Genomic DNA, 23,059 nt, shown 5'->3' with positions numbered 1-23,059 from the left:
AAAATGCTCACAAGGCAGTGGGAGGATAAATAATTTTCCAGGATAACTTAATAATTTCCAGGACATTTGACCTTTTTTCTCATTTTCCATGACTGGAAAAATGTTTTCCAGGTTTTCCAGGCGTGTGGGAACCCTGAATTATACTCAAAACAAGATAATTAAGATACTATTGCTAGATATGAGAAGAAAATGCTTGGTAAGCTTCATGTTTTTTGCAGTGCAGGATATTCAGCATCGCATACAGGCCAAAAACAAATCACATCCTCCGTAGAGCCTGCAGAGACTACTATTAATCAGAGAAATACCTAGGGCCGGGTGATATGGACCAAAAGTCATATCCCGATATATTTTGGCTGAATATCGATATCCAACATATACCCGATATTTGTATCGCAAAGTGAGAGCAAATGTTCAAAGTCAAAGCCAAATATGACATGTCTTTTTAAGTGAACATAAATACTGTATAACAGGAGTACCTTTTTGTTTTTTTTGTTTTTTAAAAAAAAAATCAAAGCTCCATAACGTGCACATTTAAATAAAAAATATCTTAAATAAAAATAGCCTATGAAATAAAATAGGCCAATGGTGGTATAGTTTGTCCGAAAGTATTTGGAAAACACTATTCTATCTGTGTGGTCTGAGTCCTAGAGGTTAGGAAATCAGCTTGTTACCACAGGAGTCGCTGGTTCGAATCCCAGCACTCACGGGTCAAGAACTATAAGTCAAAAAATACCAATAACTTCCCACATTATGGGATGTCCAAAAATGACTCCCTCGAAGAAAACTCATACTATAGTATGTCTATTTTTGTCAAAAAATGCTTGAAATGGGTCGATTATAGTCTGTTAAAACATATTAGAGCATCATATGGCCAGAAATATTTATATTTATATGAGAAAAGCATAAACATTACAAAACCACTAAATGTGACAAACACTAGTAAGGGCAGCATTTATATATAAAATACATTTAAAAAAAGAATATATTTATCTTGCCGTGCCCTAGATGAACCTATGTGGTGAATGAGTGTGTTTATTTACCAACATTGTGGTGATTTGTAGAGCAGCATGATAAGACATGACAACACACAGCAGCATGCTCTCACAGCCACAGCAGCACGAGATACAACTATATTACAGATTAATAATAATATAGTTATTACCAGTAATAATAATATAGTTATTACTAGTAATAATAATACAGTTATTACTGCTTACCTGTCAACATGCATGGATCCTGGCTGCACCAGCCTCATTATATTTCAGCTAGCCTGGAGCTAAGGAAACTTTTAGATACACATCTTCTTAATATGACAGCAGCCTGAACCAGCCCCCACTGATAACCTGCTATGACCCGTTATAACCCGCTAATAACATTAACTGGTAGCAGCACATAACATGTTTATAGCCTGTTGGTAGCATGTTAGTTAGCATTAGCTGTCAGACTGAGCAGCTTCTTGACCTTAGCCTGACAACAGCTAGCTGGCTAACTCAGCTACACCCGGTTTGAACCAGCTTATAACGGGAGTAAACCTGCACAGAGCTCCGTGTCAGCTCGCTGTAAACCCCGGACCTTCCTCTCTAGAAGCGGCTCGGTGTCCCGGACCCCGGCGGAGCGTTAGATCCGCTCTACCTGCCGCTTACAGCAGCCTGGCATGCTAAGGCTAGCCGCGGAGCTAACGGAGCTAGCAGCGGGCTGACGGTGCGCAGTGTCCCGTTAGCTCCAATAACAACCTTCTTACCGGGAGGATCGGCCGGTGGACGGGCGGCTGGCTTCACGGAGGTCACGGCGGCGGAGCTTCAGAGGACCGGACAGGCTCATGGATGTCGCTCCCCGGTGTCCAAACTCAGTAACGGCGGAAAAAACATCCAGGAGGCTAATAACGTCATTACAGTGGAGCTAACAGTCTGTTTGGCTTCTACACTTCATTTACATGACGGCGGCGCGCTGCCACCACCTAGCGGCCGCTGCTGGTACTACACCTACTGGTTACTGCTGGTACTACACCTACTGGTTACTGCTGGTACTACACCTAGCGGCCACTGCTGGTACTACACCTAGCGGCCACTGCTGGTACTACAACTAGCGGTTACTGCTGGTACTACACCTACCGGCCACTGCTAGTACTACACCTAGCGGCCGCTGCTGGTACAACACCTAGCGGCCACTGCTGGTACTACACCTAGCGGTTACTGCTGGTACTACACCTACTGGTTACTGCTGGTACTACACCTAGCGGCCACGCCTGGTACTACACCTACTGGTTACTGCTGGTACTACACCTACTGGCCACTGCTGGTACTACAATTAGCGGCCACTGCTGGTACTACACCTACTGGCCGCTGCTGGTACTACACCTAGCGGCCACTGCTGGTACTACACCTACTGGTTACTGCTGGTACTACACCTACTGGCCACTGCTGGTACTACACCTAGCGGTTACTGCTGGTACTACACCTACTGGTTACTGCTGGTACTACACCTAGCGGTTACTGCTGGTACTACACCTACTGGCCACTGCTGGTACTACAATTAGCGGCCACTGCTGGTACTACACCTACTGGCCGCTGCTGGTACTACACCTAGCGGCCACTGCTGGTACTACACCTACTGGTTACTGCTGGTACTACACCTACTGGCCACTGCTGGTACTACACCTAGCGGTTACTGCTGGTACTACACCTAGCGGCCACGCCTGGTACTACACCTACTGGTTACTGCTGGTACTACACCTACTGGCCACTGCTGGTACTACAATTAGCGGCCACTGCTGGTACTACACCTACTGGCCGCTGCTGGTACTACACCTAGCGGCCACTGCTGGTACTACACCTACTGGTTACTGCTGGTACTACACCTACTGGCCACTGCTGGTACTACACCTAGCGGTTACTGCTGGTACTACACCTACTGGTTACTGCTGGTACTACACCTAGCGGTTACTGCTGGTACTACACCTACTGGCCACTGCTGGTACTACAATTAGCGGCCACTGCTGGTACTACACCTACTGGCCGCTGCTGGTACTACACCTAGCGGCCACTGCTGGTACTACACCTACTGGTTACTGCTGGTACTACACCTACTGGCCACTGCTGGTACTACACCTAGCGGTTACTGCTGGTACTACACCTACTGGTTACTGCTGGTACTACACCTAGCGGTTACTGCTGGTACTACACCTACTGGCCACTGCTGGTACTACACCTAGCGGCCACTGCTGGTACTACACCTACTGGCCACTGCTGGTACTACACCTAGCGGCCGCTGCTGGTACTACACCTACTGGCCGCTGCTGGTACTACACCTACTGGCCACTGCTGGTACTACACCTAGCGGCCGCTGCTGGTACTACACCTACTGGCCACTGCTGGTACTACACCTACCGGTTACTGCTGGTACTACACCTAGCGGCCGCTGCTGGTACTACACCTACCGGCCACTGCTGGTACTACACCTAGCGGCCGCTGCTGGTACTACACCTACAGGTTACTGCTGGTACTACACCTAGCGGTTACTGCTGGTACTACACCTACCGGTTACTGCTGGTACTACACCTACCGGTTACTGCTGATACTACACCTACTGGTTACTGCTGGTACTACACCTACCGGTTACTGCTGGTACTACACCTACTGGCCACTGCTGGTACTACACCTACCGGTTACTGCTGGTACTACACCTACCGGTTACTGCTGGTACTACACCTAGCGGCCACTGCTGGTACTACACCTAGCGGTTACTGCTGGTACTACACCTAGCGGCCACTGCTGGTACTACATCTAGCGGCCACTGCTGGTACTACACCTACCGGTTACTGCTGGTACTACACCTACCGGCCGCTGCTGGTACTACAACAACTACATACATACATATATACATAAATACATACATACATACACACACACACACGTTTTATATATATATATATATATATATATATATATATATATATATATATATATATATATATATATATATATAACAGAGCTAACAGCGGTCTGACGGTACATATGTGTGTGTGTGTGTGTGTGTGTTTATGTATGTATACATACATGCATACATACATACATACATATATACATATACACACACATATATATATATATATATATATATATATATATATATATACACACACACACATGTATAATAGTAATATATATATATCTATATATATATATATCTATATATATATATATAAATATATATATAATAGTAATATTTTTATAGTGTTTTTTGGAAGTGGACGTGTCTGCCATCAAGTGGCCAAAAAGGAGTTTTTACATCTTAAATCTGACACAACACAAAAAACTAATATTGCATCAAAATCAATGTTGTTGCTACTCTTTGACATATCCAAGGTTGTGATAAAAAAAAAAAATGCTGTTTTTTCTTTTCTCTTTTTTTCTAGTGCTCGAAGTTGTAATAATTAAATCATATTAAACCGAAAATATGTTGTTCTGACTGTATACAAACCAGAGGGGGAAAAAAATAATATTTTATTTATCATGACGTATGTGTATTTTCTCATTTCGATGGTTGCTTTCATGGACACTTTGTAAACGTTAGATACTTTAGTGTAGTTGTATTCGCAGCGTGTCCACATTTAACTGTAAATTAAGAGTACCAATATGCGATGATAAAGTTAGAATTTATACAAGTATATTATGCTGTGGTGATCGTTTAGTAAGTACACGTAAGTAGTAATTGTATAATAAGGTAGTAACTTATGTAATCGTTATATTTTTGCTTAACTTGGATTGTTTCAAATAAATTCCCAGTGACCTTAAAGGCAACACCGTCAAACGTAAACGTATGACGAAAGGAGATGTGATTGGCCGTTAATTTTACAGTGAAAATAAATGAGCCAATCAGTGAAGCCGTTCTTGGTCGTTGTCAGCAACCAACGTACACAGTTTAACAACCAGGAACAGAAGGACAGAAGCGCTTTAATCAGATAATAAATGATTAATAACAGACTGTTTCTGGTTTTATAAGGTTGTCGGTGAACCTGCTGGTGTCTCGGTGAATATCTTCTGTCGGGATGAATCTCGGGTGAGTCTGTCTGTCTTTATTATGCTAAATAACCAGTCAGTTAGCATGAGCATGAGGAGCTTTATTATTATTTTACGACCTAAAATCTTTGGAAAATTCGCAACATTACCGATCAAACGTGCTCTGAGTCGGTTATATAAAGGAGTGTTTTACTCTGTGGTTCAGCCTGAAACCTACAGAGATCTGCTGTTAGTTCAATCAGTCCACAAGAGATTAATGAGCTTCTGTTGCTGCAAACAAGATAGAAAACTACAAATAAATCTGGGTCGAGAGTCAAATTAAAACGTTTTAATGTTGCATGACCTTCAGGCTTAACTCTCAGGGCAGGTTGATGCATTTTACGCGCTTTTCATTCTTCATTTGTTAGTAGTTTTGGCTGTGTTCATGCATGCAACAAAATCAGGGTTGCTGCTAATCATTGACAAGTTCCAGGCTGCAATTATTCAGCATTATTATAAACTTTGCATTAGTAGTCGAACGATACGGGCTTTTTAAGGCCGATGCCGATACCGATTATTTTGACATCAGTCTTAACCGATCCCCGATATGTGCTGCCGATATTTTTGGGCCGATTCTTGAAGCCGATATTGCCTTTTCTCCCTCCATTTCCATGATAAAAATGACACAATGATAACAAAGTAAAGTGATGTTAGATTAAACGTGAAACCATGCATGAAGGAGCCGGTGTGGCTGCAGGTTTTTGTTCCAAACAAGCGATAGCACACCTGACTCATCTCCTCCAACCACCTGATCCTGTTAACAGCTGATCTGTTGTATCACTAGGTTGTATCAGGTGTTTTCCTGCTTGATTGGACCAAAAACCTGCAGCCACACCGGCTCCTTCATGGAGCTCAACCTTAGAAAGTTGACTCAGACGATAGAAAAGATATTTACTTTCAGTATTCTGCTTTCTTGCTTTGCCTGTTTCACGTGATCTGGCTTTGGTTGGTGAAAATGAACTCAAAATCTCATGTAAGACGTGCAACTCCACGTCTTATGTCCTCTTATGTCCTCAAACCAGAGGTGACTGATCCATGAATGTGTCAGCAGGTTTTTGCTCCGACCAAACAAGAGCTCACCTGAAACAACGAAACAACTGAGTTCAGACAGTTCAGGTGGTTGAATGTATTGAGTCAAACTTCTGCTTGGTTGGAATAAAAACCTGCAGTAATGTTTCCTTTTTATGGGTCAGTTTGACCCCCCTGCATTAATAACAATGTAACGTTTGACCAACCAAAGCCTGCTCATATGAATCAGTCTGTCTACTGTCTGAGTCACCTTAATCAGATTTAACTTCAGCTGTGACTCAATGAAATGCAGTCGAGTAAAGTACAGAGTCAACGGTAATATTTAGAAGGTAGAATAAACAGTACAGATTTGTATAATGCTGGACTTATACTGTATGAGCAGTAATAACAGATATATGCAGTGTAAAGATGTGCAGGAATTACAGTATACAATGCAGGTATATGTATAAAATTATACAAAACTATGTACAGAATAAACAACTATAGGTATGGTATGAACGTGGTGCATACACTTCGGATCCAATATAGTATAGACAGTGGTATTAAACAGGAATACACTATAGTCCAGTATATGTATGGACAGTGTTATGGTGTCTAGGTATTTGAGAGCCTGTGTAGTATGAAGAGTAATGGTATGTGCAGGAGTTAGTCTGCAGTAAGTGTGAGCCACTGTGTGTTTACCCATTGTGTGAGTTTTACTGCGCTATGTAATATAATTACCTGGCAACGTGATACAGAGTTTACTGGTCTGTCTTTATAACTCAATGTCATAGTGACAAAGTCTACAAACATATGATGCAGGATGCAGCCAATACTACAGGTATTCACTGGCTGAAGGGGGGCTTGAACCTGTAGAAATCTATGATCATTTCCTTAGTCTTTGAGGTGTTCAGTAGGAAATAGTTCTTCTGAAGGCTTTCATCAGATCCCTATATTCAGATTCCTGTCCATTCCTGATACACGCCACAATAGCAGTGTCGTCGTAGTACTTCTGGATGTGGCAGGACTCAGAGTTGTATTTGAAGTCCGCTGTGTACAGTGTGAACAGGAATGGAGCCAGAACAGTGCCTTGTGGAGCCCCTGTACAGTGTGAACAGGAATGGGACCAGAACAGTGCCTTGTGGAGCCCCTGTGCTGCTCATTAATGTCCCAGAAACACAGTTCCCCAACCTGACATACTGTGGTCTTCCTGTCAGCTAATCTGTGATCCAGGAGATGAAGGTTATTAAGTTATACTTAAAGGTAGATGCTTTCCCTTAATGTAATAATCTGTAAAGATATACATTTCCCCTAATATTGGCTGATAATTTGTTGACATACCATGCATTCGTACCACGAAATCTATTGTCAAACCAGCAATTTGGTGATAAAGATTGAAAGCAGCAAAGTACACAAAGCACACAGAACGTGTTAATATGTGACAGGAGCTTCAGAGGAAATTATAATTTGAATAACAATGACAAAACTCCCACACAGACTCGCTTACTGCTGGAATATTTATTCAGCTACAACATTTCTGTCATATCTGTGATGATGCTGCTGGATTCAGCTCTAACTCAGCAGTAAGTCACAGAGCCGTCTGTTTGGTTTAGTTCATCAGTGACCCAGAAGAGGAGTTTTTTTTTAATTAAAACATATATTACACAGGACAGTTAAACAATAAGGAGCTGCTACTTTACACACAACTACATCTCAGTCAGCTTAATACCTGATTGACTTAATTCTTCTGTTTCCTTCCTTCTGTGAACAGAGACGGCCTGCTGTTTGAACTTGAAAACGGAAAACCCAAGTTGATTTTACTCAGTCATGGTGAGGCCTTTATTAATTAAATTACTTCCTATTATAAAATATATATATAAAAATGATCTTTCATTCACTGTCACGTCTTTTTTTTCCACTGCAGGCGTTGAGAAGAACCCAACAAAGGTAAGAAATATAAAGACAAACATGAAGCAATGGATGAGTGTAACTCAGTACATTTACTTAGTACATTTATTTGTACTTTACTTGAGTATTTCCATTTGATGTAACTTTATATTTGTACTCCACTACATTTTGAGGCAGATATTGAACTTTTTACTTCATTACATTTAGCTGACAGCTTTAGTTACTTTTCAGGTCGAGATTTAACATGAAAAAATATGATTTAAATACAATTTAAAATGATTATGCATGTTTAAACCACATAACAGTGAATTAAGTAGTTTACAGTAACAACAAAATGTTGCTTATATAAATGCATCAATAATATATTTGGGAAATATAAAACAGTCTGAGTGGGTCCGTTCTGCATAATGAGAACTTTTACCTTTAAGTACATTTTGATGCTGATACTTTTGTACTTTTACTTCAGTAAGTTTTGAATGCAGGACTTTTACTGCAGTGGAGTAATTTCACAGTGTGTATTAGTACTTTTACTGCAGTAAAAGTATCTAAATACTTCTTCCACCACTGCATAAATACTAGAGGTGTGAATCACCAGAGGTCCACGATACGATTTTATCCTGATAATTGAGTCACGATACAAGATTATTGTGTTTTAATCATTGTGTGATATGGTGAATATTGATACAATATATTGAGATTTAACTGTTTAACTGCATTTTGTGTCCACAAAATTAAATTCAATCAAGAATTGTTTTGTTAAATTAGAGAAAATTCTCAGTGTTTTCATCTGACTTCAGTCTTTTTGGACGAAAACAACTGCAGCATTTATCAAATTATCACAAACTTTAAGCTTTACTGCTCAGAATTTTTTTTGAATTACACATACAAAAAGCTGAACTTTGCAGCGTTATTTGGACAACTTCCCAACACGATATCCTGACACACATGGTGTCTATAGATTCCTTATATCTTTAGTTTCATATGATACCATTATATCCAGTATGTTCACAAAATTGAGCTCGCTAGAGCCTCAGGAAAACAAAAATGGTGAAAAAACTGACGGCCATCAGAACGCTAAATATGGATACTCTGCGGCCATGAATCGATATAATATCGCCACGCAAAATATCACGATTCTATGCTGTATCAATTTCCCCCCACCTCTATTAAATACATTTGACCACATATTGTATTTTACAGCATAGATTCATGTTTATAATCAACAGAGAAAAACGTTCCTGGTGTCATCTTTTCTAGTTTTGTCTCATGTGATTTAATGTGATTAAACCCAGCAGCAGCTCTCCTTGAGGCCCAGAGCATCAAACATCCTGAGCTCCAGGCAGCCGAGCTGTGTGGAGGAGGTGCAGGGAGGAGCCCGCCAGCATGCAGGGAGGACCAGAGAACCCAGGAGCAAGGCAGGAGGAGCAGCCACCTCCTTCACCTCCAACAACAACACTACTACTACTACTGCTACCACTGGGGGGAGGAGCTCCACTCTGACATCATCCAAGACGAATGAGCATCACAGAGCGGTTAGCATCAAAACTGTAGCCAAGGTAAATGTCACGCAACTGTGGCCGCCGTCGCTAACTGTGCACAACGTCAGCAGCTGATCATAAACAAACCAGCATGGCTAATTATGCACAGAGTCTCCACTGATCATAAACATAGTGATGGTGAATTGACCGGCATCACTAACTGTGCACAGAGTGTCTGGTGCTTGTTGTAAACAAACAGAGATAGCTAAGTGAACACCTCCTGCAGCAGCAGCACATACACACTGTACTGCTACAGAGCTAACTGTTAGCCTGTTAGCACATACACACTGTACTGCTACAGAGCTAACTGTTAGCCTGTTAGCACATACACACTGTACTGCTACAGAGCTAACTGTTAGCCTGTTAGCACATACACACTGTACTGCTACAGAGGTAACTGTTAGCCTGTTAGCATATACACACTGTACTGATAAACAGCTAACTGTTAGCCTGTTAGCACATACACACTGTACTGCTACAGAGGTAACTGTTAGCCTGTTAGCATATACACACTGTACTGCTACAGAGCTAACTGTTAGCCTGTTAGCACATACACACTGTACTGCTACAGAGCTAACTGTTAGCTTGTTAGCACATACACACTGTACTGATAAACAGCTAACTGTTAGCCTGTTAACAATTTGCAGACTGGACGCTAAGGGGTTAACATCCCCTCTGGCTCTGCAGCTGGGAGAGACCTCTGCAGGAGGACTGTGCTGCTTCGACTCGTTCTTACTCTTCTTAACGAGCCTCTGGGGCCGGCGGCTCGTTAAGAAGAGTAAGAACAAGTCTCCAAAAGTCTCCAGTAAAACCAGAAAAAGTCGCTGGATTTGTCGCTTTTTTGAGTCTCTAAGGGGGTCTGAAAAGTCTGTGTGTGTGTGTGTGTGTGTGTGTGTGTGTGTAGGTGAAGTCAGACAGACACAAACACACCACCACTGTTGGCTCCCTGAGAGCTAACGGGAGAACAGCAGGACCTCCTCAGAACAACGGGACACACAGCGGAGGGACGGTTGGACTAAAGACAGCTGTGAAGGACAGCGTGGTGAGTCTGACCAGTGATCAGCTGCAGCAGATCCTCCTCTCAGTCCAGACCTGCAGCAAGGACCAGCAGCCTCCAGAGGACCACAGCACCCAGGGTACACACACACACACACACACACACACACACACACACACTAGACTGATGCTCCCTGTCAACATGATGCACAACTTCATGTCTTCTTCTCTGTGTGGAAATCAAACAGAATCAAAGCCTGACTCCTCACTGAACGGTGAAGGAGGAGAAGGAGAGCTGAAGGAGGAGGACAGAGGAGGAGGAGGAGGAGCTGGAAGACCACAGGATAAAGACAACAGGTGAGGAGCAGCAGCAGGAATAATATTTCCTCTGGATGAACTTCCAGTCACAATCATCAGCCTGTTAGTGCAGCTCAGGTTTATTAGGGTGCTGATGTGTTGTTGGATATCTGTGTTTGTAAAATGATTAAAAGCAGAATGTTAAATGTGCAATATTGGTGACATTAGCTTTGACTGCTGTGCACTATATTTATATTTATATATCTTTATTTATACAGCTACAGATTTTATATTTCACTGTGTTGTATTGTATTGTGTTTTTTTTTTTTACTTTGTATGTTTGGCTTGATCGGGCTTCAGTACTTGATTTCGTGCCTCATCATGTGTTGTTGCTATGACAATAAAGAATTCTTTACTCTTTAATCTTTAAAAGGTTGTCTGGATGTCCGTTCAGCTGGCTGGAGGAGCAACAGTCACACAGCAGAGCAGCCATCGACGCCAAGAAGGCTCAGTGGAGGAGAGAACTAGGTACACACACACACACATTTTAAAATATTGGTAATGCATATTTATATTGATTATAGTTGCAGACCTACAGATATCTATCTCCAGCTTTGCCAAATGTTCCAGCCACTTCTAGCTCCAACTTTTAGTTTTACAGCACATTTACTGGGTGCATTCCAACACCCATACTACTAAGTATGGTACTATTAAATTAAATATGTCCCAGTATACAATATCTCAAATTAGGGCTGGGCGATATGTCCTCAAATCAATACTGTACGGTGTCCCTGAGAGCTCACAGCGCTGCAACTGAAGAAAACACATAAATACACAAAACACAAGCAAACTGAGAAAACATCTTTTGTTAGAAAACGCTGCAAAGACCACAACACAACAGAAGTGTTTCCAGAGGACACTTAGTGACTGGAAAATAATTGAAATAATCACCATGAGGAAAAAATGACATCAGTTAGAGTGATCAGTTCTGAATGTCCATTTCAATCAATCTGTGATTAATTGCCCCGCCTCGTGTCAGATGTCCTTCTGCATCCGGTCACGTTTTGCAGCTGACCATCTCTATTCTGGCCCACAATCCTCTGTGAGGCATTCTGTGTTTACTTAAAGTCATTCTGACCTATTTATTTAATTAGTTTCTGCTTGTGTGTGTGTGTGTGTGTGTGTGTGTGTGTAGATGAGCAGGTTGCTCTGAAGCAGCAGCAGCATCGTTTGTCTCCGGGCAGACTACAGGTACAACACATCATTCAGCTTTTCATCTTCAGACTTTCTCTTTGTTAGTTTTTGCTGCTGTAATCAGATTTGAGTCCTTTCATCACATATTTCCCGTCTTGTCCCAGGCGGAGGAGGACCGAGGGAGCGTGTTATCGGTCCAGAGCTCCTTCAGCCTCAGAGAGACTCTGAGACAACCTGCAGCCATCAGGTCCAGCCTCACGCTCGGGGTGAAACACTGCTTCTCTTTCTTTTCTTTGTGTTTGTTCTTGAATGCCTTATTTGCATTAAAAAATAAATAATAATAATAATAATAAACCCTGAGCTGTTGTGTCTGTAGGAGGTGATCCCGATGGAGGAGGTGCTCTGTGACGAGAGGAAGGAGGAGCAGAGGAGGCGCTGGCTGGAGGAGCTCAACAGGCAGAGAGAGGAGACGACGGAGCGCAGGAGACGAGAGAAGGAGCTGCAGAGACAGGTAGAGAGAGACAGACAGGTAGAGAGAGACAGACAGGTAGAGAGAGAGACAGGTAGAGAGAGACAGACAGGTAGAGAGAGAGACAGGTAGAGAGACAGACAGGTAGAGAGAGACAGACAGACAGGTAGAGAGAGACAGACAGGTAGAGAGAGACAGACAGGTAGAGAGAGAGACAGGTAGAGAGAGACAGACAGGTAGAGAGAGACAGACAGGTAGAGAGACAGACAGGTAGAGAGAGAGACAGGTAGAGAGAGACAGACAGGTAGAGAGAGAGACAGGTAGAGAGACAGACAGGTAGAGAGAGACAGACAGGTAGAGAGAGAGACAGGTAGAGAGACAGACAGGTAGAGAGAGAGAGAGAGACAGGTAGAGAGACAGACAGGTAGAGAGAGAGAGAGAGACAGGTAGAGAGACAGACAGGTAGAGAGAGAGAGAGAGACAGGTAGAGAGACAGACAGGTAGAGAGAGACAGACAGGTAGAGAGAGAGAGAGAGAGAGACAGGTAGGTAGAGAGACAGACAGGTATAGAGAGAGAGAGAGAGAGACAGAGAGAGAGAGAGACAGGTAGGTAGAGAGACTGACAGGTAGAGAGAGAGAGAGAGAGACAGGTAGGTAGAGAGACAGACAGGTGCAGCAGAGAGACATTAAAGGAACATTTTATCCTTAAAACAACTGTTTGTGTATCAATAACTCACCATGTGTTATCTTGAATTCTTAAATCAAACTTTTTGTTCACAAAAAATCAAAAAAATTAAAGTAAATTCCAAACAAACATTTAACAGCAAAACTATATTTTAAAAAATAGTTTCAGACTCTCACACAACTCATCTTCCTATTAACACTTTCACTACCAGTCTCAGGTTACACAGGAGAAATTAATGTTTTGACAAAGTTTTACTTGAATTCATGAAGGATTTACTACAATTTCAGCCGCTTTCAGACTCTCCGTTCACCATGGAGGCATTTGAGGAAAAACTTTTCATTAAATAATTGATAAACAAATAATCATTGTAAAGATGTAAGAGTATTTCTTTAAAACCAGATGGTCTACAGTAGAGAAAGGTAGAACCAGACAGGTAGAACCAGACAGGTGGAACCAGACAGGTAGAACCAGACAGGTGGAACCAGACAGGTAGAACCAGACAGGGAGAACCAGACAGGTAGAACCAGACAGGTGGAACCAGACAGGTAGAACCAGACAGGGAGAACCAGACAGGTAGAACCAGACGGGTAGAACCAGACAGGTGAAGTCTTTCATGTTCTCTTCTTTCTCCAATGTCCCTGCAGACTGAGGACCACCAGCTCTGGACCGCACACTTTGACTCCCTGCAGAGAAAACCTCCAGTCCAGACTGCTACTCCCTCAGCTCCTTCAGCTCCTCCTCCAGCCTCCTGCAGCTCTGAGCGAGGGGAGTGGGAGCCCTCCTCCAGCCTCTCTCTGGTCTGGGAGGCAACCAGCAGCTGTGGAGCAGAGAGTCTAGCTGGAGCTAGCATCGACTCCAACGGGTACTCCACCAGAGCCAGGTAGGAGGAGGAGTCAGGGAGGGGGAGGGAGGATCCAGGTAGGAGGGAGGGAGGAGCCAGGGAGGAGGGAGGAGACGGGGAGGAGGGAGGAGTCAAGGAGTGAGGAGCCAGGGAGGAAACAGGTAGGGAGGAGGGAGGAGCCAGGGAGGAGGGAGGAGACGGGGAGGAGGGAGGAGCCAGGTAGGAGGGAGGGAGGAGCCAGGGAGGGGGAGGAGTCAAGGAGTGAGGAGCCAGGTAGGAGGGAGGAGCCAGGGAGGAGGGAGGAGGAGCCAGGTAGGGAGGAGGGGTCAGCTAGGAGGGAGGAGCCAGGTAGGAGCCAGCTAGGAGGGAGACAGGTAGGGGGGAGGAGGAGCCAGGGAGGAGGGAGGAGCCAGGGAGGGGGAGGAGTCAGGGAGGAGGAGGAGCCTTAAAACCAACAGGGAGCTAAGCAGCTAAAATCAGGGTGTAAATGATTCAGTGTTTGGTGTTTAGTGTTGTTCTTGTCTGTGCAGCTATCTGAGGACCATGACCGCCCTGCTGGACCCGGCACAGATAGAGGAGAGGGAGAGGAGGAGGCTGAAACAGCAGGAGCAGCAGGTAGGAGGAGGAGAAGGAGGTGGAGGAGAAAGAACTCATCAAGGTTTTATTAATTAGCTTCCTAAATATTTAATAACTGTCACTCCGTTCTCGTCTTCCAGCGAGCGATCGAGGCCCAGGTGGAGGAGCGGAGGCGGCAGAGGGAGCAGGAGGAGGCGAGGAGGAGAGAGGAGGAGGAGGAGGAGGAGAGGAGGGTGAGACGGGAGAGGGAGATGCTGGACAGACGGTACGAGCTGGACTCACTGAGGGAGAAACAGAAGGTCAGGAAGAAACGCTGCAGGAGGCTTTACTGATGATGATGATGATGATGATGATGATGGAGTTATATCAGTGAGACTTATACGTGTGTGTGTGTGTGTGTGTGTGTGTAGTCGAGCCACCAGGCTGAGGAGCCACAGAGAAGCAACAATGATGATGATGATGATGGTAAACAGCAGGAGAAGCAGGAGCCAATCGGTGAGCAGCTCCTGCATTAATACTATTACTACTATTAGTACTGTTATTACTCCTGTTATTACTACTGTTATTACTGTAATACAGATCCAAACAATAACACCATGATGAACTGACCCCTGAGGGTTTCCTCTGGATGCTTCACACCACTTAAGTAAAAGTGCCAGTACAACAATGTAAAAGTACTCCAGTACAAGTAAATTGTACTGCATCTATGGGGTGCACTTATCCAAAGCTCTTTACACTACGCTCATTCACCCATTCACACACATTCATACTGGTGTTAGGGGCTACCAGGGCACACTGGTGCCACCTGCCACCATCGGGAATTCATTCACACACTGATGAACGCAGCATCAGGAGACATTTGGGGTTCAGTATCTTGGCCAAGGATACTTCGACATGGAGCTGTTAAAGACTTAAAACAAGCAGGTTGTGAGTAATGAGCCCTCCTAACTTGTGTGTATGTGTGTGTGTGTGTGTGTGTGTGTGTGTGTGTTCAGCAGTAAACACCAGTCAGAGTGAGTCTCTGGAGGAGGAGGTCACCAGTTCATCATCCCCGTACAGACACACTGCTGTACAGACAGGTAACACTACTTTTATACTACTGGAGCTGATTATATCTGTGTACTGAGACGACATCCACAACATTTAAAACTAATGTTTACATGTGAAAACAACGTGGAGCGTTTCCACCTTGTTTTATTATTATGATGTCCACTATAGTGTTTGTATACAGTCAGAAACACTGTTTAATCTTTCTCTAAATATTCTGTTAGTGATTTGATCACAGATCTCATGAATAGGCTGTAATAGCAGACACAACAACCAGGCCTTAATAAAGTGAAGTCAGTCCTTAAACCTGCATTATTTCTAAAAGCCAGCAGGGGGCGACACTGGCTGGAAAAAGAAGTCCGACTGCAGATATGTTTTTGAGAAAATTACCCGATATCTCATTTGGTTTATGGTCTCAATTGATAGTTTCAAGTCTTCTACAATTCATCGTGATGGTCATTTAGTTGATTATGGTCCCATTTAGAGTAAAATAGAAGAGGAGGCATGAGGTGTGTTTCCATCAGGGTAAAGAGTGGCTGCTGGGAAACTCTCAGGCCACGCCCTCTCTAAAGTCTCAGGCCACGCCCACTCTAAAGTCTCAGGCCACGCCCTCTCTAAAGTCTCAGGCCACGCCCTCTCTAAAGTCTCAGGCCACGCCCCCTCTAAAGTCTCAGGCCAAGCCCTCTCTAAAGTCTCAGGCCACGCCCTCTCTAAAGTCTCAGGCCACGCCCTCTCTAAAGTCTCAGGCCACGCCCTCTCATGTCTCAGGCCACGCCCTCTCTAAAGTCTCAGGCCACGCCCTCTCAAATGTCGCTCACTCTGCACGTCTCACGTCTCCATTACAAAAAAAGGCCTCCAGAATGATTTAGAGACTCTGGAGGTGACGTTTGGTTTTCCATCGTTGCGTAATCGATGAGCGACAGTTTTGACCATGACGTCACATATGAGACGGATTTAATGAGAGACACAACTGTGGCCGCCGTCGGTAACTGTGCACAATGTCCGCCGCTGATCATAAACAAACCAGCATGGCATATTATGCACAGAGTGTCTGGTGCTTGTTGTAAACAAACAGAGATCGCTAAGTGAACACCTCCTGCAGCAGCAGCACATACACACTGTACTGCTACAGAGCTAACTGTTAGCCTGTTAGCACATACACACTGTACTGCTACAAAGCTAACTGTTAGCCTGTTAGCACATACACACTGTACTGCTACAGAGCTAACTGTTAGCCTGTTCGAACATACACACTGTAGGCCGACTGCTACAGAGCTAGCTGTTAGCCTGTTAGCACATACACACTGTAGGCCAACTGCTACAGAGCTAACTGCTAGCCTGTTAGCACATACACACTGTACTGCTACAGAGCTAACTGTTAGCCTGTTAGCACATACACACTGTACTGCTACAGAGCTAACTGTTAGCCTGTTCGAACATACACACTGTAGGCCAACTGCTACAGAGCTAGCTGTTAGCCTGTTAGCACATACACACTGTAGGCCAACTGCTAAAGAGCTAACTGCTAGCCTGTTCGAACATACACACTGTAGGCCAACTGCTACAGAGCTAGCTGTTAGCCTGTTAGCACATACACATTGTAGGCCTACTGCTACAGAGCTAGCTGTTAGCCTGTTAGCACTGTGCTACTGTGCACCTCGTTCTAATCATCAAAATTAGAAGAAAAACAGGCTTGAAATATTTCACTTTATGTGTAATGAATCTATATAATGTATGAGTTTCACTTTCTGAAATGACTGACAAAAAATATTGAACTTTTTCAAGTGTTGAACATCTTCCCACCTCCTCCTTCTCTCCTCAGAAGCACCTCCCTCTCTCCCATCAGACAGAGTTCAGACTCCTGATGTCTCTGCACAGTACCAGCCACCTCCTCCTCCGTCCACCAACAGCAGGAGCCACCGAGGCCTGAGGACGGGCAAGGAGAACATCTGTCTGCCAGGAGGAGGAGGAGGAGGAGGAGGTGGAGGAGGAGCAGGAGGAGGAGGAGGTGGAGACCCATATGAGGCGTTTGCCAGGACAGACAGGAGCAGGAGAGACAAGAGGAGGCCGGAGTGGAACACACAGAGGTAGAAACACACCTGACTAACATTTACAGGAGCATCTCAATCAACTAGAATATGATAGAAAAGTTTACTTTTGTCAGTATTTCAATTTAAAAAGGTGAAATAACACATTATATAGATCCTTTACACACAGAATGAAACATTTGATGTCTTTAATTATTTAATTTCTTCTAATTATAATGATTATACTACAAATTTAAATATTACAAAAGAAAAAAAAAAACTGTCAAAAAATAAATTTGAAAACTGCGCTCCAGGCTGCAAATTCCACTCTACAGAAATAATTTATACATAGAAACGTAGGAAAATTAGTCTTCTCCCTCACAATCCTCTGGTAAAGCTGTCAGAGTTATAGTTTGGGCGTAGGACGCACAGATGATCCACCAACACCACCAACAGCCTCATTGGCTCCCATATTAAAAACGCAGGAAGATTTCTGAAAAAGGGAGATGTAACAGTTTTTTTAGAGCGCTCTAACAAAGCTATTTATTAATTTTTCTTTAAAAAAAACCCATATGTAGACGTTCAGGAAGAACTCGGGACGCTCAAAGTGAAGTCGGATCAATGATAGGTATTATGGTTTTGCCAAAAATGCTTTCTGTTCGAGGCCAGAAATTCCAGTCTGTCCACCTCTGGCTGCTGTCACTGTTCTAGAAGATTGGCAGTTGGTGTCAGTTAATTCTGTTGATTGCTTTGATCTGATTGCTTTGATCTTTGATGTGATTACAGTTACAGATAAACACACACGCGCGCACACTCCTCATACATGCATACACATCTACATGCTTCAAACGCACGCACGCACGCACGCACGCACGCACACACAGGTAACTTTGTGCGATTTTCGCTACACACACACAAATGGGCGTGCAAATCTCTGAAGAATCTCATCATAGTGTACACACACCGGCAGTAGCCCCCGTGGCCCTTTCAGAATTTCCCCAGAGGAAATTTTCTAGTTTTATTATTAAAATAACATAAACATTTGCAGCACAAAAAGTCAAAATATTGAGTCCAGAAAAACACTCTTGTGTCCATTTTTACATATCAAACAATAAGCTGATACAGTAACTATGGTGACAGATACAGTAACTATGGTGACAGATACAGTAACTATGGTGACAGGGTTACCTCTGAGTCCAGTCAGTGTTTGTCTGACTCCTGGACCGTCCTCTGCTCCTCCAGGCCCAGCCGGAGGTTCGTTCCCGCCTCGGAGCGTTACCCTGCTGCTCTACAGAGGAACAGACAGGAGAACAGACAGAGGAGGCAGGCTGAGCTCCTCGCCCTGCAGGAGAGGACCTGTCTGTCCAGGACCGAGCCTCCTCCTGCTCCTCCTGCTCCTCCTCAGCGCCAGGAGCCTCCTCTCTGCTCCGACCCCCCACAGACCGGACCCAGTCCCTCCAGGAGGGTAGGAGGCCTCCTGACTCTGTCCACACTGGACACTTTCATAATGAGTTGTCTAAAGCTGCTTTTGTCTCAATGCATGAGAGAAATTATTTGGTCTTTGGGTTTAAACCTTTTTTACATTTATTTTTAGTCATTTTGTGTCTTTTTTTTAGTCATTTTTATATCTACAGTCATGGAAACATTCTTGATAACCAAAATCATCATCATAATGTTTTCCATGACTGTATATTCTGTCTTCCTGACAAACCATGTCTGATGTGTTGTTGTTGTTGTTGTTGTTGTTGCTGCAGGTGGAGGTTGTTTCAGGAGCAGCAGCCTCCAACACTGACAGGTGAGTTAAACTCTTTGTAAATGCTGACAGTCGTCCTGTAGAAGTGAAATGATGTTTATTGTGTAAATAAGAACCTGTTGAGTCAGCAGCTGTGTTGATGCTGAGGAGGTTTTATGACTCCTCTGTTGTGATGTTTCCCTCCTCCAGGAGGCGCTCTCCTCCCGTCCCCACCCTCAGACACAGAGCTCAGAGTCAGCAGGCCTCCTCCTCTACTCCTCCTCCTCCTGCTCCTCCTCCTCCGGTCCTGGACTTCATTCCTTACGTCCGGACTGATGATGTCTTCAACCTGGATCCACTGGAGCCTGCTAACACCCCCCCACCACACACACACACAGGTAACACACACACACACACACACACACACACACTCACACACACACTAATAGACATGATATATATATATATATATATATATATATATATATATATACACATTGCTGTGAAATTCTTTCAGAACAAACAAACCCAGGAGACGTAAAAAAAAACAAAAAAACGTAAAATTACCAAAAAGAAAGATGCAAAAAGATAAAAAACATGTGAAATGACAAAAAATGACATAAAATGACCAACAATAAACCTTAAATGTTTTCCAGCAGAACACCCAGGAAGACATTTTAAAAAAGGAGGCGTAAAAAGACATAAAACAGACACAGAATTATCAAAAAAAGTCATGAGACCAATAAAAAATGTAAAATGACACAAAATGACCAAAAAAAGATGTGAAATTTCAAAAAACACTTATACCAAAAAAAGACAAAGAATTACCAGTAAACATCCTTTTTTATATCTATATAACATTTTATATAACTTTATTACGCATAATTTTATACGCATTGTTCTGCTTCTCTCCTGGTGACGGCTCGCCTTGTTAGTGACCTGTCAATCAAAGGTCGCCCCGCCCCCAATCATACGATTCTTTATCTTCTATTTTCTTCTAAATGGGGCCATTATTAGAACTATTAACATCAGATTGTCTTGAAGAAGATTTTTTACTCGTGATTGAGACCATAATGTTGTCCTAAAAAACATTTCTGAGGTAATAAATCAAGGGAGAAGTTTTCACATTTTGTATTGAAATGAATGGAACAAAATGCTTCTGCAGCCAAACTTAGTGCCCCCTGCTGGAATTTATGGTAGAATGCAGCTTAAGGCACTTCCTGGTTTGCCTCACTGCACAATAATCAAACTAACCAATAATAAAAAGATTGACGTCTGCTTAATATGTTGTAAGTAAATGTAACTTTCTCCTCCTCAGCTCCTCCTCAGAGCTCAGCGTCTCCTCCTGCTCCCTCACATCGACTCCTTCACCCTGAACTGCTCCGTAACTCACAAACCAGCCGACAGCAGGAGATCCTCCGAGGCCTGGCTCAGCTACGCCAGGTAACACACACACACACACAGCTAATTCACCCAAATCAGTCTCATAAAGTGACCAAACTATCAATTTGGAACACTGATTAATAATTATGAATATAATTATAATCAAATAACCATATTAATATTTAGTAGTAGTTGAAGGAGTGAATTCTTGTCATAGAAGAGGTTAGCATATCGTTCACAGTATACAATATTAAATAGACAGCATTTGTAATCAAAAAGGTATTTAGTAAATAGTCTTAGTAAGTAAAGCAAATTAAAGCACACATCTATAATATATAGAGTTCTACAAAGAGTCTAAACTAGTGTCGGCTTACAAAAGAGAGGGAAATGTGTGTGTGTTTGTGTCATAAAGTACCCTGCTGCTACAAAACTGTCTTTGTTAGAGCTAATTTAAAGTCTTTTATGTGTAAATCAGTGTGTGAGCACATCACATGTTAGTAAAATTGCTGTCTGTATAAAGCAAAATTAACATACAACTTCGAATGATGTAGCTACACAAATATCACAACAAATATACTTAAAAACACACATATAAACCAAAACATTAATTACAGGTCAAATCCTTTGTATTTAAAGTCCTTGCTGATTTCTTATCTAAGCCCAGTTACATTACTCACAGTCCAGTTGGAAAAGGGGGGAAATCCTTTTCGAGGCAGGAAGGAAGTTTGATTTCAGGCTGAGTTTCAATAATTTGCCGTCTTGTAAATTAAGTTGCTGGTTCATCATTGTTGTTGAGGTGAAGCTTCCTCTGGCAGTTGCAAGAACTTTGTGATCAGTAATGCAACCTTGGTGCGCAGAGAAGATCAGAGTTGCAGTTGTTCAGAATTCCTTATGGATTCCCTCCTGGAGAAGATGGAGGTGTTGCTGCTCTGGGAGCAGTGGAGAAAGAGAACAGGAGACTCCATGTGGTGTCACAGGTCTCTTGACCAATGATGTGACCTGTAGGACTCATAACCGCAAGGCATTCTGGGTGATGTTCCTTATCAGAGAACAAAATGGAGGTGACCTACTATTTTGAAAGTTGAATCAGAATGCTGTTGCATTTTAAAGTCCACAAATGAACCCAAGACTCACCTGTGGTCCGACCACAACGATGTAAACACAGAAGACAGATAAACAAACCACCATCTGTGTCTGATTTCAGGGTTTATTACAGAAGCAGCGGGAGCTGGAGACCGACCTGAACCCTTTACTGAAGCGCCATGACAACGAGCACCGGGCGCCATCTGCAGCTCACCGCATGTGACCTCCGACCCCTGCTCCGCGTTCCTGAGTCAGGGTGAAGAATTAACTCCTCAGTGTTTGAATAACGGAGAACATTTAACAGAAACAGGAGCTCGTTCTGGATGTTCAGTGTGTCACATCGACAGAGTTTACTTGATCTCTGGGTGAAGCTGATTGTCTGGAGGTGAATCTGATACTGGATGTTACTACAGAGACGATCTCCCAAATGTTACAAAGCACTTTGCAATTATGATAATTTCACTGTTAAGAACTCTTCAGACTGAGCACTAAGTGTGTTATTTGGGAAAATATTGTTGTTCCTATTTATTTACCACTAACAGTTGACCGTCAACACTAATCTCTACAGAACAAATGATTAGACCACATTGTTTTCTTCAATTTCTTGTTCATTTTAATGGCTGGTACAACTACATTTGTTTGGACAAATATAGTGATAACAACAAAAATAGCTAATGTGATGACTTTTGTTATGATCAATAAACAAAATCGGTTGAAGGTGTTCCTCAGGGCTCAGTCTTAGGTCCTCTCTCAGCTGATTTTAGACATTTTCCATGGTTTTTATTCATAATGATTTTGGTTATCATCAATAAAACCATGAAAAATGTCTAGATATCAGCTTAAATTAAACTCTTAAAGTAAACATCAACTAACAGTCCAGCTTCAGTCTGAACACATTTTTTTTAATTTTTAAAACCTATAAACATGTCTGAATTTCTTTTTGAATATTGAGAAAACTGAACTGTGATTTTCAGGTTCAACACAAACACTAAACTGAGCTTTTCATTTTGACTGTTTGACTTCAGTGTTTCCTTTAAATCTGCTCCATCAGTTCTACCTCACCCCACTGAGAGCTCCTCCCACACTAAACAGCTCATCTTTTAACACTTTTTGTTCTAACTAACTGAATTTTTTAGAAACATTTTAGGTGAAGATTGTATTTTAAAATTCAGGATTTTTTAAATGCACTTTCCATAAGAATGACAATGAGTTTTTCCT

At 42.9% G+C, this 23,059-nt stretch overlaps 2 protein-coding genes across 2 annotated transcripts in view; one reads left to right on the top strand and one right to left on the bottom strand.

Annotated features, from left to right (window-relative positions):
- Nucleotides 1-1,914, bottom strand: part of ip6k1 (inositol hexakisphosphate kinase 1) — a 39,172-nt gene extending 37,258 nt beyond the window's left edge. Inside the window, exon 1 of the mRNA XM_059329061.1 lies at nucleotides 1,742-1,914. The gene's annotated coding sequence lies outside the window, so the exon portion shown is untranslated. The remainder of the gene's footprint in view (nucleotides 1-1,741) is intronic.
- A 2,964-nt stretch (nucleotides 1,915-4,878) lies between these two features.
- ccdc66 (coiled-coil domain containing 66) lies at nucleotides 4,879-22,608 on the top strand. Its single transcript, XM_059329060.1, has 21 exons — nucleotides 4,879-5,058; nucleotides 7,837-7,895; nucleotides 7,990-8,012; nucleotides 9,266-9,529; nucleotides 10,416-10,647; nucleotides 10,756-10,864; nucleotides 11,238-11,332; nucleotides 12,000-12,055; nucleotides 12,163-12,264; nucleotides 12,375-12,509; nucleotides 13,797-14,032; nucleotides 14,524-14,608; nucleotides 14,710-14,868; nucleotides 14,980-15,064; nucleotides 15,565-15,648; nucleotides 17,439-17,703; nucleotides 18,886-19,108; nucleotides 19,398-19,438; nucleotides 19,586-19,773; nucleotides 20,694-20,818; nucleotides 21,963-22,608. The coding sequence occupies exons 1-21, from the start codon at nucleotides 5,048-5,050 to the stop codon at nucleotides 22,062-22,064; spliced, it is 2,679 nt and encodes an 892-aa protein (XP_059185043.1). The 5' UTR covers nucleotides 4,879-5,047; the 3' UTR covers nucleotides 22,065-22,608.
- The last annotated feature ends 451 nt before the right edge of the window (nucleotides 22,609-23,059 follow it).

This window comes from Centropristis striata, chromosome 3, assembly GCF_030273125.1.
Source record: "Centropristis striata isolate RG_2023a ecotype Rhode Island chromosome 3, C.striata_1.0, whole genome shotgun sequence".
In the NCBI taxonomy this organism is placed as follows: domain Eukaryota; kingdom Metazoa; phylum Chordata; class Actinopteri; order Perciformes; family Serranidae; genus Centropristis; species Centropristis striata.
The sequence above is the reverse complement of the archived record's forward strand: the minus strand, read 5'-3'. Positions and strand labels throughout refer to the sequence as shown.

Excerpts from the sequence above, each read along its gene's own strand:
- ccdc66 (XM_059329060.1), top strand. Across the intron at positions 12,056-12,162 it reads TGTCTCCGGGCAGACTACAG|GCGGAGGAGGACCGAGGGAG; the intron begins GTACAACACATC and ends GTCTTGTCCCAG. Across the intron at positions 12,265-12,374 it reads GGTCCAGCCTCACGCTCGGG|GAGGTGATCCCGATGGAGGA; the intron begins GTGAAACACTGC and ends TTGTGTCTGTAG.